At 46.0% G+C, this 13,639-nt stretch overlaps 1 protein-coding gene across 2 annotated transcripts in view; it reads left to right on the forward strand.

Moving 5' to 3' along the window:
- The window catches only part of TDRD7 (tudor domain containing 7), a 165,111-nt gene that overhangs the window by 103,054 nt on the left and 48,418 nt on the right, over positions 1-13,639 (forward strand). For both annotated transcript variants that reach the window (XM_040361045.1, XM_040361050.1), the window contains exons 8-9: positions 10,917-11,103; positions 12,588-12,699. In XM_040361045.1, the coding sequence (XP_040216979.1) occupies positions 10,917-11,103; positions 12,588-12,699 (299 nt within the window). The remainder of the gene's footprint in view (positions 1-10,916; positions 11,104-12,587; positions 12,700-13,639) is intronic.

Genomic DNA, 13,639 nt, shown 5'->3' on the forward strand with positions numbered 1-13,639 from the left:
GAGAGGTGACACAGGGAGGCCTCCCCCTACTTCGGGAACCACATGCCATGTATGCACATCTTTCGGGAAGTGGGGCACTGGCAGCTGGGTCGTCTCCTGGGAGTAACCAGTACACTGTTGCTTTTGGTATCCTCTCGGCTGAATGTGACTGTTATTTAGCACAGGTTGCATTGTTGATATCGGCTGACGATATGTCGCATGTACCCAAGTCAGGCGAGGGTTGGGGGGGTCTCAAGACGTTCATAACCCCTGCCCATATTGGGAATGTTGGCCACCTCTGGGACAGCTGCTGATATAATTGAGGATTGGTTATTTGCTTTATTGTGCATACAGCAGCAGCTTTCCAGGATTCTCCCCATGTGGGTCAAGATGGACAGAAACTGAGGCATTTTCCTCCTCCCACCTCTTTTTGGATGGAGGAGGAATTGGTGAACCCGTAAGAAAGAGGCAGATGATGGAGGTCCTAAGTATGGGGAAGCAGAAGCATCATTTTCTGAGGCTTCTGCACTCGAGAAAACCCAGGGTCAGGTTTTAATTTAGACCCAGAAAGCCTTTGTGAGCTTTCTTGCCAAGATGATGCACACCAATTCAAATTTACCACTTTGAGTCTTCATCTGTGAAGACTCCAGCCCTGGGATCATGGTAGCTGCCACAAGATCCCCAGCCATTGCCTTTACACCCTCATCTTAAGGAGGTTGTGTATGCCAGGGTTTGACAAATTTGCTTGGAATATAGGGGCCAGCTAAAAAAGTTAGGAGCCAGAAAACGCACCCCGTCCCGACGAGCTTGCGTGCAGAAGCGAACGCATACGTGAGCAGCGCCCGCATATGTAAACGGTGTTCAAACCACACGTGAGGTATCGCCGCGATTGGTAGAGCGAGAGAAATAATTCTAGCCCTAGACCTCCTCTGTAACTCAAAACATGCAACCTGTAGATTTTTTTTAAACGTCGCCTATGAAGATTTTAAAGGGTAAAAGTTTGTCGGCATTCCACGAGCGGACGCAATTTTGAAGCGTGACATGTTGGGTATGAATTTACTCGGCGTAACATTATCTTTCATAATATAAAAAAAAAATGGGGATAACTTTACTGTTTTTTATTTTTTAATTAAAAAAAGTGTAATTTTTTCCCAAAAAAGTGCGCTTGTAAGACCACTGCGCAAATACGGCATGACAAAGTATTTCAACAATCGCCATTTTATTCTCTGGGGTGTTGGGATAAAAAATATATATAATGTTTGGGGGTTCTAATAAGAGGGAAGAAGATGTCAGTGAAAATAGTGAAAAATTACATTAGAATTGCTGTTTAACTTGTAATGCTTAACTTGTAATACCAACGGCCACCACCACCAGATGGCGCCAGCTCACACAAGGAAGAGCTGGGGACTTCCAAGCCAAGTCACCAGGATGCTATTTATAGTCGCCCTGGCGACCGGGATTTGTCGAGCCCTGGTGTATGCAAGTATTGGGCGCACTCTGACAAGGTATTCGATCTGCCAAAGAGATTTAATCAGTAATATTCTGTGATGAAGTAATATGAAGTGGGGTAGATGCAGCAGTCTCTTATCTCTATAAAAGTGCTACATGTCAAGTGGACAGGGCCCGATAAGCGTTTATAAACTGTTAAATGCCTTGTCTTTTTGCCTTGGTTGGTTCTGCATTACAGCTGACAGTTGTGGCTTGCAGAGTCTGCAAGAGCCTTAAGCATGCAGTAAGATTTCTGCCCAGGTGATTAACCACTTACCCCCCGGACCATATTGCTGCCCAAAGACCAGAGTACTTTTTGCGATTCGGGACTCTGTCGCTTTAACAGACAATTGCGCGGTCGTGCGACGTGGCTCCCAAACAAAATTGGCGTCCTTTTTTTCCCACAAATAGCTTTCTTTTGGTGGTATTTGATCACCTCTGCGGTTTTTAGTTTTTGCGCTATAAACAAAAATAGAGCGACAATTTTGAAAAAAATTAATATTTTTTACATTTTGCTGTAATAAATATCACCCAAAAATATATAAAAAAAACATTTTTTTTCCTCAGTTTAGGCCGATACGTTTTCTTCTACATATTTTTAGTTAAAAAAAAATCGCAATAAGCGTTTATTGATTGGTTTGCGCAAAAGTTATAGCGTTTACAAAATAGGGGGTAGTTTTATGTCATTTTTATTATATTTTTTTTACTAGTGATGGCGGCGATCAGCGATTTTTTTTTTCGGTACTGCGACATTATGGCGGACACTTCGGACACATTTTTGGGACCATTGGCATTTTTATAGCGATCAGTGCTATAAAAATGCATTGGATTACTATAAAAATGCCACTGGCAGTGAAGGGGTTAACACTAGGGGGCGGGGAAGGGGTTAAGTATGCCTGGGTGTTATCTTACTGTGGGGGGGGGGGGGTGGCCTCACTAGGGGAAACACTGATCCTCGGTTCATACATTGTATGAACCGAAGATCAGCATTTCCCCTGCTGACAGGACCGGGAGCTGTGTGTTTTACACACACAGCTCCCGGTCCCCGCTCTGTAACGAGCGATCGCGTGTGCCCGGCGGCGATCGCGCCCGCCAGGCACACGCACGGGAGTCGGGGGCGAGCGGGGGGCGCGCGAGCGCCCCTAGTGGCGGCTGGGAGAGAGGACGTCATATTACGTGCTCTCGCCCAGCAGAGCCACCTTGTGGACGTATTTCGACGGTGCGCTGTCGGTAAGTGGTTAAACTCCTTTTATCAGTGAGGCGGTTTAAGGTAAGGGGTTGGCAGATTTCCCTCTGGCTCTTTTGCTTTGCTCTAGATGCCTACACATTTGCTAGGATTCTTTGGCTAAAATGTCTGCAGATTTTTCCTGCAGGTAGCTGTTTGCTAGTTTTTCCTTTTGATGGGGAAGGTTTTGTTTGGGCCAGGTTTGGATAAGTATATCTAGAAAATTTTGGGTGGTAAGAGTTTTTATCTCTTTGGTAGAATGGTAAGGGCTCTACTCAAAGGACAGCTGCGCCTTCTATTTCTACTCCTTCCACAAGGCAGTCCTTTTGCCACTCTCAGGCCTTGACCTTCAGAGTGAAAACTTAATCCCAGTTTTGTAAGAAATCCTGGGTCTTTAAGCCAGCAAAATTGGACTGTTAGGAATCTCAATGATTGAGCATCTCTAGTCATTCAGGTGGGGATACGTTTGAAGGCTTTTGTGGAAATATGGCAGGGCGATGTGGCTGACAAATGTTGTACAGTTGCTCAAGATTACAAATGGAAATTTGAAAGTTTTCCTACTCTGCACTTTTATGCTTTAAAATGTTTCTATGAATCCTCAAAATGTCTCAAGTTGTCTTCCTGCCCATGAGACGTAGGGCTCCTCCTATGGGGGTTAAAAACATATTAAACCACTTCAGTATTAAGTTCTAGAAAACATGTTAACCCCCCCATCCAGGGTAAACACTATGTGGATCCCTGATTCTCATGGGCTGTGCTCTGGGTACTCAGTAGGAAGTCTGTGCTTGCCTTCTCCTGCCCAGAGGGTTACCTCTTACGGGGGGGGGGGGGGTAGGGGGTGGCTTGTGGATCCGTTGACCTCTCTGCCTGGAGAAGGTGAGGACCGCGGCCGATATTTTGCATTACTTCAGTCGAACCTGGCCTCCGGCCCGGATCTCACATGTCGAGACAGATAATGTCCTTGCCGGCAGATGGCTTACCGCGTCGGTTAGGAATTGTATAGCGCCGCTTCCCTGACTCATCAACGCCACAAGGCAGAGCAGAGCTTCTGCGATTCACGCTGGCTAAGAGGAATTGGTGGACGTGTCACTTCTGGGCCGACTGATGTCACCAGCGGGCATCAGATGCTGGTTCCTCCTAAAGGCGCAAACGAGTGAGTTCTTGGGCGGCTGGTGTGGACGATGTGAGGAGCCAGCAGAGGCTGCGTGGATCACCAGCAAGAGCAGGATGGATACCTCTGCAGCTCCTGCTCAGGCATTGGACGCAGGCCCTGGCACCAGCACCTCACAGGTAAGCTTGTGTATCTTGACCCTCTTGCATATCCTGTGGGGTCTTCTCCTCTCTCCTGGGCTTGGTGGGGCTCTGCTGAGGGGGCATCTTTCCTCTCCCCTCTCAGGCACGTGCAGAGTAAATCGACTTTACTGCACGTGGCTACTCACAACAAACATTAACCAGACTGTGCCTGTTACTATATGGTAGTTGATACGGGTGTGTCAATTGTTATGCTTGTTCTGAACAGTAGTTTTATGCATGCTCAGACACCATTCAGGCTGTAGATATTTTCCACTACTAGACTGCATATAGACTTCATGCTGCCATTCCTGCTGGTTACCACTGGCTTGCTGTTCTGACTGATACTTTTGTCTCCACTCAGTGCACTTGGTGATTCCTTATATTGGACCATTTGAACTGTCAGTATTAGATGACTAAACAAGCACTTTCGGTATATGTGGATTCACCACGGCCCACATATGAGACACTCTGTTGCCCCTGTTCTGACACCATCATAGGACGTCTAGTGGGAAACGATCTTTCTCTTATCGTCCATGGACGGACACGGCTCCTTAAATCTTGACAAGTGGGTTATGTTCCCTGTTTACAGGAGAGGACTAGGCAGAAACATGTTGTATAAATAAATACATGTTGCATTAACAGAGTGGAACAGCCCCGCCCAGGGGGCGGTCCCTCCAGACATAACCCTCCTCACTGCAGCATGCAGCCTCAGTTTTGTTCTGCCTAGCAAGGAGGATGTATGGCTCCCTTTGGGCCCAGCGCCCTGAGGAGAAATTTAATTTTCTCCTCAGACCTAGTGGATGTGTTATCTGGGCATGCTAGGTTCCGACTTGGTGTTGGAGTATCTAGGGTTGATCCGGACTCCTCAGTGACGAAGGTCCTTCTTCCCCTGGAGAAATTGCAGACTCTTCAGTCTGCGGTGAAGGTATTGGCATCATGCAATCGGTTTTCTCTCCGGGCTCCTGCTGGTCCGGGGCCTGTGGGTAGCCTCCTTTGAGGCGGTACTGTATGCCCAGTTCCACACTCGGGTTTTCCAGGGGAAATACTGTCCAGGTGGTAAAAATCTCTTGTCTCTGAAATCATTAGATTCCGGTGCGCCACCTAGTCAGAGTCTCTCTGAGTTGGTGACAGAGATCCCCGACTCTTCGGTCCGGGAAGTTGTTTCTTCCTTCCAGTGGTCGGTGTTTACGACGGATGCCAGCCTCACGGGTTGTGAACCTGGGTGGTCCAGTTGGCCCTGAGTCGCTGGACTTGCGTGGACCTCTGGCCACACCTCCCTGAATGTGCCCGCTCTAGTCTGATCTTGGTAGCTACCCAGGGTCGGGCCTGGCTAGTGCCTGGGTGGGAGACCGCCTGGGAATACCAGGTGCTGTCTACCGTTCATTGTCCTACTATTTTTGGCGATCAGGCTATGCTTCTCCTCGTGGTCGAGGAGGTTGCAAGGTCGTCCGATCTGGTTTCGGGTATACCGGCAGGCGGACTACTGGAGACGCAGATGCTGGACCAGGGCGACTGGTCTTTGTGCTTGGGGTGTTTTGGCTCCCTTGCAGGAGGTGAGCCTCACAGGGCATGGATCTCCTGGCCGCTCGTCTCCACCACAAGGGTGTCGAAGTTAGTGGCCAGGTCTAGTGATCTGGTACAGATGCAGAAGTCGCGCTGGTGGCCCTGTGGGGTCTGTATAGGCGACTTTTTGCCGTTCCTCCATTGTAGTTGCTTCCTCGGCTGCTCCACGGAGTGGAGGCTGAGGAGATCCCAATGATTCTAATCGCTCCAGATTGACATTGGCGTCCTTGGTGCGCCGATATCTGGAGCCTGGTGGTTGCCAGGGCGGGAGGACCCTCTGTCTCGAGGTCCCATACTTCCTCCTGTTGTACAGTCACTGACTTGCTCATAATGGCTATTGGAAGCCAGACTTTAAAGCGGATCTCCCACGCCTAATCGTTTTTTTTTTTTTTATGGGCTATTCAAATCTGTAATAGCACTGCTGTGCTAAACTCACGTTTCCGATGTCCGACCGCCGCTCCGCTGTTAATCCGTCCATAATAAATACTTATATTCTGTTTGCCTCCCGTTGCCATCTTGGCTTTGGGCGTACGATTCCAACTAGCAGCTACTTCCTATTTGCGGTGGATGCTGTCCCAGCATCCACCGCTCGATCGCGTGCATTCGCACTGGCAAAGGTGCCCGGCGGCTTGAGCGTCTCTGTTGTCATCGCAACGGCAGACGAAGTCGCGCGATGTTAGACAACAGAGCGGAATATTATAATTAGGGAGCTCTGATACTGGCTCTGAGCAGACACAGCGCGGCACAGGAAACTGCAGAAAACCCGTCGGAAACCCGAGGGGGGGGGCAGACCGGAAGCATGGCTGATAAATAAGGTACACGATTGCTAATTGAAATGAAAATAGCCGATTCATCATTAGTTTGGAGCGGTAGGAATATGGAGCTACAGTTAAATTGAGGGTGGAGATCCGCTTTAAGTGACCAGGATCTGTCCAACTCGGTCATCTCAACAATGCTGAGGGCACGGTAGTCTTCTTCCGGAGGATCTACCGTTACACCTGGCAGGCCTACATCTCTTGGTGCGAAGGGATGGAGTGACGTCCACGGACATACTCGGTGTCCAGGGTCCTGCTGTTTTTACAGCTTGGAGTGGATCTAAAAATTGCTTAAAGCACCGTTTGGGGGCAGATTTCAGCCTTGGCTGTGTTCTTTCAGTGGCCTTTTTGCGACCCGTTCCCTGGTGGGTCCCTTTTTGTGTGCAGGGGGTTTGTCATATACTTTCCCCTCTTGGCCCATCTCTTTGCCCATGAGTTTTGACTCTGGTGCTCTCGGTTCTTCAGGAACCTTCCTTTTGGAAACTTTAGAGAGATTTTCTCTTGACACTATCTCAGAAGGTGGCCCCTTTAGTGGCCTTTACCTCTGTTAGAGGGGTTTCCGAGTTGGCGGTCTTGTCTTGCAAGCCGCCATGCTAGATCCTCCATAAGGATTAGGTGGTGGTGCGCCCGCAACCTTCCCTTCTCCGGTGGTTTCGGCCTTTCGCCGGAATAAGGACATTGTTCTTTCATCCTTCTGTCCTCGGCCGGCGCATCCTACGGAGGTTGCCTTTCATACTTTGGACGTGGTACACGCTTTGCTGGTGTACCAGCCTGCTACGGCTCAGTTTTGGAGTTCTGACTGTCTTTTGTGTCGTTGACCACCATTTCTCGTGGATCAGGCAGGCTGTCATACAGGCCTATGCTCTTAAGAGGCGGGCCCCCCCTTCTGGTCACGGCACTTTCGACCAGGGCAAATCGTGCTTCCTGTTTTTTTTCAAGATTTAAGGAGCTGTGTCCGTCTCTTGACACGGTAGAAAACAAAATTTTCTGTCCTAGAAGTAGACCACACAACTTCCTAATGTTTCTCGTAAATAGCCGTTTAAGTTATTCTGTCATGATGGCGATATAGTGGCTACCATTGTAGACCACCTTTTGAAACCACTACATGCCGGTCTACATTTGAATAACATAGATTTCAGTCACAGCCTTGGAACAAACGTGCTGCAAATGAGCATTAGAAAAGTGTTGTATCTACTTCTCTGTCTACACCTGGTGCTTGTAGTGTTTATTGAACCCTCTGAAAAACAGCCCTACAGTGTGTGCACATGTTCTCTACTGCTCTATTCACAAGTGGAACACAGAAGGGCCTTTCCTATTGAGACACTTTACAGCAGGGATATGCAATTGGCGAACCTCCAGCTGTTACAGAACTACAAGTTCCATGAGGCATAGCAAGACCGACAGCCACAAGCCTGACACCCAGAGGCAGGATGGGATTTGTAGTTTTGCAACAACTGGAGGTCCGCTAATTACAAATCCCTTTACAGTATTCGTATCATTAGTAATGCGTTTGCACACACTTTGAGGCAGCTGTTCGTGGAAGGATTGCCACCAGTGCTAATTTTGTCTACTAAAATATTTTCGTCTACCAAGTTGGTTCTATTTTAGTCGACTAAAATAAAACTAAAACCATTCAGATGACTAAAATTTGACGTCAAAATTAACACTGCGCTACCACATAGGAAAAAGTAGGGGGCATCTACTAAGCTGCTGAAAGAAAAAAAATTAAGAGGCTTTTCTTCTTTATTTTTCTTAATCTTGTATATTCTTAATATATGTTTGTAATGTATTCAGGTAATATGTGCAATGGCATTACAGCCAGAAGAGTTTACAGTTTTTTAGTTTTTTTTTTATGTTAAGTTGTACTGTGTCAAAAAACAATATTTTTGTTTATGAAATCGCTTTTATATAGATCCCTTTCACATTTAGTGGCTTTTCAGGCCCTTTTGTGCTAAAAAAAAAAAAGCACCTGAAAAGCTCACAAAAGCCTATTGAGGTTAAAATCAATGAATGCTATCACACTGGGGCAGGGCGGGGCAGTGAAAAAACCTCCTGCAAGCAGCATCTTTGGAGAGCAAAAAAGCGCCTCAAAAACACCCCTCTCAATTGAAATGAATGGAAAGTGCCTGCAAAGCGCTCAGTGTTTTACTGGCAGTAGTGAAAGTACCCTTTATGAAGACGTTTTATATCACAATGGCTAAATCGATGTCTGTAGTAAGGATGAGCTCTGGCGTGTTCGCATGCTACACATGCAGAGCCCGCCAGGAAGTGTGCATGGCGCTGCGCTAATCACAGCCAGGGAGACCTTTCCCGATCTCTGCAGCCGAGCATCGGGACAATGTCTCCCTGGCTGTGATTAGGGCAGCGCAGTGCACACATCCTGGCGTGCTCTGCACGTGTAGCATGCGAACACGCCAGAGCTGATCCTTAGTCTGTAGTGCATGTTCAAACCTCCTGGGCAGTACTGTGCAGTTTCTACATGTTCTGCCTAGACCTCTCCTGAAGGTGGCAATATAACCCTAAGGTCAAGATTCAAAGTGCTGTGTCCGTCAATGAACTCCAGAGAAAAGGATTTTACGGAGAGTACAAAAATCTTATTCTTTGCTAGTAACTGGTCAAAATGGTGTTTTATTAGTTAAAAAAAAAGTGTAAGAGCCATTTAACCCTAACTTATGGCAACCTATTACGCTTGGTATTGAACCTAAAGTGCAGGGTATTGGTGTGAACCTTTGAGTAATTCTCATTACTCTGTGTGATCATCAGCATGGTGCTAGTTTTATCAGATTTTCATAGACCATGCATCTTTTAGAGCGGGACTATGCTTTACTTTGCTATACAGCGCACCAGCTGGTCTACTCTGTAATTATTTGGTGATTCAGTGTGGGTTTTTTTCTTTTTTTTTTCTTTTAAGAAATTGTGCACAACATTAGCAAGCACATGGGTAAAAGATAGGGGGCGCTAATAATTAATAAAAATAACAGTGAAAATCATAGGACTGCACTCCTGAAGTCACTTATCCTTATCAAATAAACAAATGTGCACAAAACATTATCAAACATATGATTAAAAAATATTGAGAAATATCAATTGGTGCAAATAATATTCAGTCCCAATCTTAAGAACCAAAAAAATATTATGATAATAAATCAAAGTCCATAAAACACCAAACGTCCATTCTGTGCTTGCTGTGATATACTGATAGAGAAGAGATCAGATCGTTCACCAAACTTGAATAAACAGCAGGGCCGTAAATTACGTACGTCACGCTACGTACGTCATTTCCGGCCCTGCTGTTTGTTGGTTCCCGTGAGGTGGAACGAACTCCACGGACAGAGTGCGGTGGGAGCGCGGCAGATCCCCAGACTACCAATTAGAGCCAGCAGCCCCAGTGCCGGGATAGACACTTTTAAATGTGAGTAGCCTATTGGCTAAGTTTTATCTTTGCTCATTTTTTAATATACTAAATTATGCTATGGATGTTTCCATTGTTATTTCATATTCGGCCGAGACCTTTAATCAGGAAGTCACCTAATATCTCAATTTCAGCCTATGTGAGCAGGCATTATCCTGCATAAGCTCTCATTAACTCTCTTTTTGAGTAAAGGAGTCAATATGCTCTGTTAAAGCGGATGTGCCATGGGAACAAAATATTAAAAGTCAGCAGCTACAAATACTGCAGCTGCTGACTTTTAATATTAGGACACTTACCTGTCCTGGAGTCCAGCGCCGATCGCAGCAGAGCATGAGCGATCGCTCGTCACTCTGCTGCTCCCCCCGCCATCCACGCTGAGGGAACCAGGAAGTGAAGCGCTGCGGCTTCACTGCCCGGTTCCCTACGGCGCATGCGCGAGTCGCGCTGCGCCCGCCGATTGGCTCACACGCTGTGTGCTGGGAGCCGAGTGTTCCCAGCACACAACGGGCGACAGACGGGATGTGACGGAATGCCCGTCTTTCGCCCGTATCGTGTGGCCGGAAGTGGGTGCAAATACCTGTCTTTAGACAGGTGTCTGCACCCCCCTCCCCCCTGAAAGGTGTCAAATGTGACACCGGAGGGGGGGAGGGTTCCGATCAGCGGGACTCCACTTTAGGGTGGAGGACCGCTTTAAGCAGATTACTTATCCAGTCACTTTGGGTGTTTATTCAAGTTTGGTGAAGGATCACTTCTCTATCAGTATATCACAGCAAGCACGGAATGGACGTTTGGCGTTTTATGGGCTTTGATTTATTATCATATTTTTTTTTGTGCTTAAGATTGGGACTGAATATTATTTGCACTAATTAATTATTTCACAATATTTTTTAATCATATGTTGTTTTATAATGTTTTGTGCACATTTGTTTATTTGATAAGAATTAGTGACTTCAGGAGTGCAGTCCTACGATTTTCATTGTTTTTATTAATTATTAGCGCCCCCCATCTTTTACCCATATCACTAGGAGCATTCACTCTTTGGGGGGAGCAGCTTATTTTATTTACTACTATATATTTATTCCGCCATTAGCAGAGTTTTCACCCATTAGCAAGCACATATTTACTCATATTTACTACTTAGATATGTGGGTGAAGACTATTCTGCTGCACAAGAACGCATGGAAGATGAAATGAAGGAGTTTTACAGTAAAATTGCAAATCTTGTGCCGCCATATTTACTGAAGTTGGGGCAGCTTGTGGCTGTAAAAGCAGAAGAGGAGGCATGGCTGCGTGCACAGATATCTGAAGTTCAAGATAATAAAATCAAGGTAAGCACTTAATATTTTTAACAGTTTGGTTGGCTGCGTGGGCATTATTCGGCATGTGAGGATCTTGAGTGCACATGTTTACTGAAATTCATCCAATAAAGGGCAGTTGTAATTCAGCAGTTCTGGTTGTACAGTTTTTCCAACTAAAACAAAAAAATTAGCATGGCTCGGTCTATTATAATAAATGAGCCGTAAACACTTTTTTCTTTTTTTTCCCCCTTTGTTTGAATGAAGATGTGTATGTACTTTCTTCTTTTTAAGAAGTGTCTACTATGCTCTTTGTTGATGCTGAACTCCGGGGAAAGTAACAGACCTTCCTTGCAATGGAGCTGCCGCCTTACACTGCAGTGATGCAATGCTCCTTTAGGGTACAGTAAAAAGCACTTTAACTTACCCGATCCTCTGCTCTTGCACTCTCCCTCTGAATTGCTAGACCAGTCCCTGCAGCCTTACCCCTGCCCCCAACGGCATCCGCCCACCCCCGGTGCGCCTTTACGCTTTGGTTGGTTGCAGGTCCTCTGACATAAAGTACAGTGCAGAATCCATAGTCCTGCATTGGATGTGAAGGCACATTGAGAAATTTTGTCTAATGGAGTGTAGGGTAGAAGAGGAGCGTGCTGGTTGCCAGGGTAGCTGAGGATCAGGTAGGTAAAACTTTAAAATAAAGTTTTAACCCTTAGGCCTCGTACACACGACCGTTTTCCTCGACATAATCCATCAAGAAACTTGGTGGCAGAGCTTTTTTGCCAAGGAAAACGGTCGTGTGTATGTTTTTTATCGAGAAAACTGTCGAGGAACTCGACGAGAAAAAAAGTTCTCTTTTTCCTCAACGGGAGTCTCAATTTCCTCATCGTGTTTCTCATCGGGCTGGTTTTCGACGAGAAACACGTTTGTGTGTATGCTAAGAAACCCGCACATGCTCACAATAAAGTATGAGACTGGAGCGCACCTTTGTTAAAATGGAGATAGCACATTCATCACGCCGTAACAGTCTGAAAACTGCAAATCGTCTCTTACCAAACTTTTACTTAACACGCAGTAACATGAGATTAGCAAAAGCAGCCCCAAGGGTTGTGCCGGTGGAATCGAACTTCCCCTGCCATTGTATGTGTTGTACGTCACCGATTTTGAGAACGAGGAGATTTGGTCTTGACAGTTTGTACGCAAAGAAAGCTTGTCAAGTTTCTCCACAAGCCTGACAAGGAACTCGTCGAGGAAAACTATGTTTCATTTACGACGAGTTCCTTGGTCGTGTGTACAAGGCCTTACAGTATGGATGTAGTCCCACAACAAGGTAGAATTTTTCCCTTTCCCAGAGTTGGGCTTTAATTGAAGGGTTTTTATTTAACCTAAGGAAAAATCCTTGTGTATTCTGTAATATTTGCTATTGATTTGTAACTTTGGTAACTCAATGGATGAATGTTTGTTCAGAGTTATGCCAGTTATATATAATAATTTGCCATTCCTAAATTCATTTCTTACAGGTTGTCTATGTGGACTATGGATTTAGTGAAGTGGTTGACATCTCTAAAGTCAGCAGGTTGAGCAAACCATTCTATTCTCTTCCATTCCAAGCCACCAAATGTAGGCTAGCAGGTAACTGTTTAATCATAGTTATAGTGTACTTGGGGCCAGTAGAATGGAAGAATTGGCACTTTAACGCTAAATCTGGTAATCGCGCAGCGCAACACACATTTGATATAAAGTGCCAAAATATCGTACCACACTTTAACCTTTATATACGTTTTGATTGTATTTATGAGCAAAGTGTCCATATATCTCAAAAATATCAAACCTAGTCCATGATTTTTAATGATCCACTGCTTCTTGGACAAACCAAACTTATAAAGTGCCTGTGCTATCTTTCACCTGTGCACACTCCTGTTTTACAAGTGAGTCATAACAAGCTGTTCCATTTTAAGGGACCTGACACACTCTGTATGGCGTGCTATTCCTCCGTTTTCTTTAACCACTTGACTCGACTACGCAAATTCCCTCTATTTAGGACTACCGAAATACCAGATTTCACGTCTACAAGTCGTCCAGAACACGACAGCCAGACTGGTAACAGGTAAAAAGCCATGGGAATCAGTCTCCCCGGTCTTGAGGTCCCTCCACTGGCTGCCTGTACAGGACCGGGTGACATTCAAGACACTCTGCCTCACCCACAAATGTATACAGGGGAACGCTCCCCAATACTTAAGCGAGAAAATAAAGCCCTACGTCACCAAGCGCGTGCTCCGGTCAACCAACCAAAACCTTCTCCATATTCCTAAATCCCGCTACAAATCGAAGGGAGAACGTAGATTTTCGGTCCAAGGACCACGGCTCTGGAATGCTCTACCCACTACCATCCGCTTGGAGGAAAACCATCGGGCCTTTAGGAAAAAACTAAAGACCCACCTCTTCTGAAAGACTGGTACGACTCTGGATGCCAAGCTCCTTGAGGCGATTAAGTTCGCATTTGTTGCGCTATACAAGTTACTCACTCAGAGCCGCGCTATAGACGAAAGACGTCCACAGCGCGGCTCTCAAC

The sequence above is a fragment of the Rana temporaria genome, chromosome 1 (genome assembly GCF_905171775.1).
Source record: "Rana temporaria chromosome 1, aRanTem1.1, whole genome shotgun sequence".
In the NCBI taxonomy this organism is placed as follows: Eukaryota; Metazoa; Chordata; class Amphibia; order Anura; family Ranidae; genus Rana; species Rana temporaria.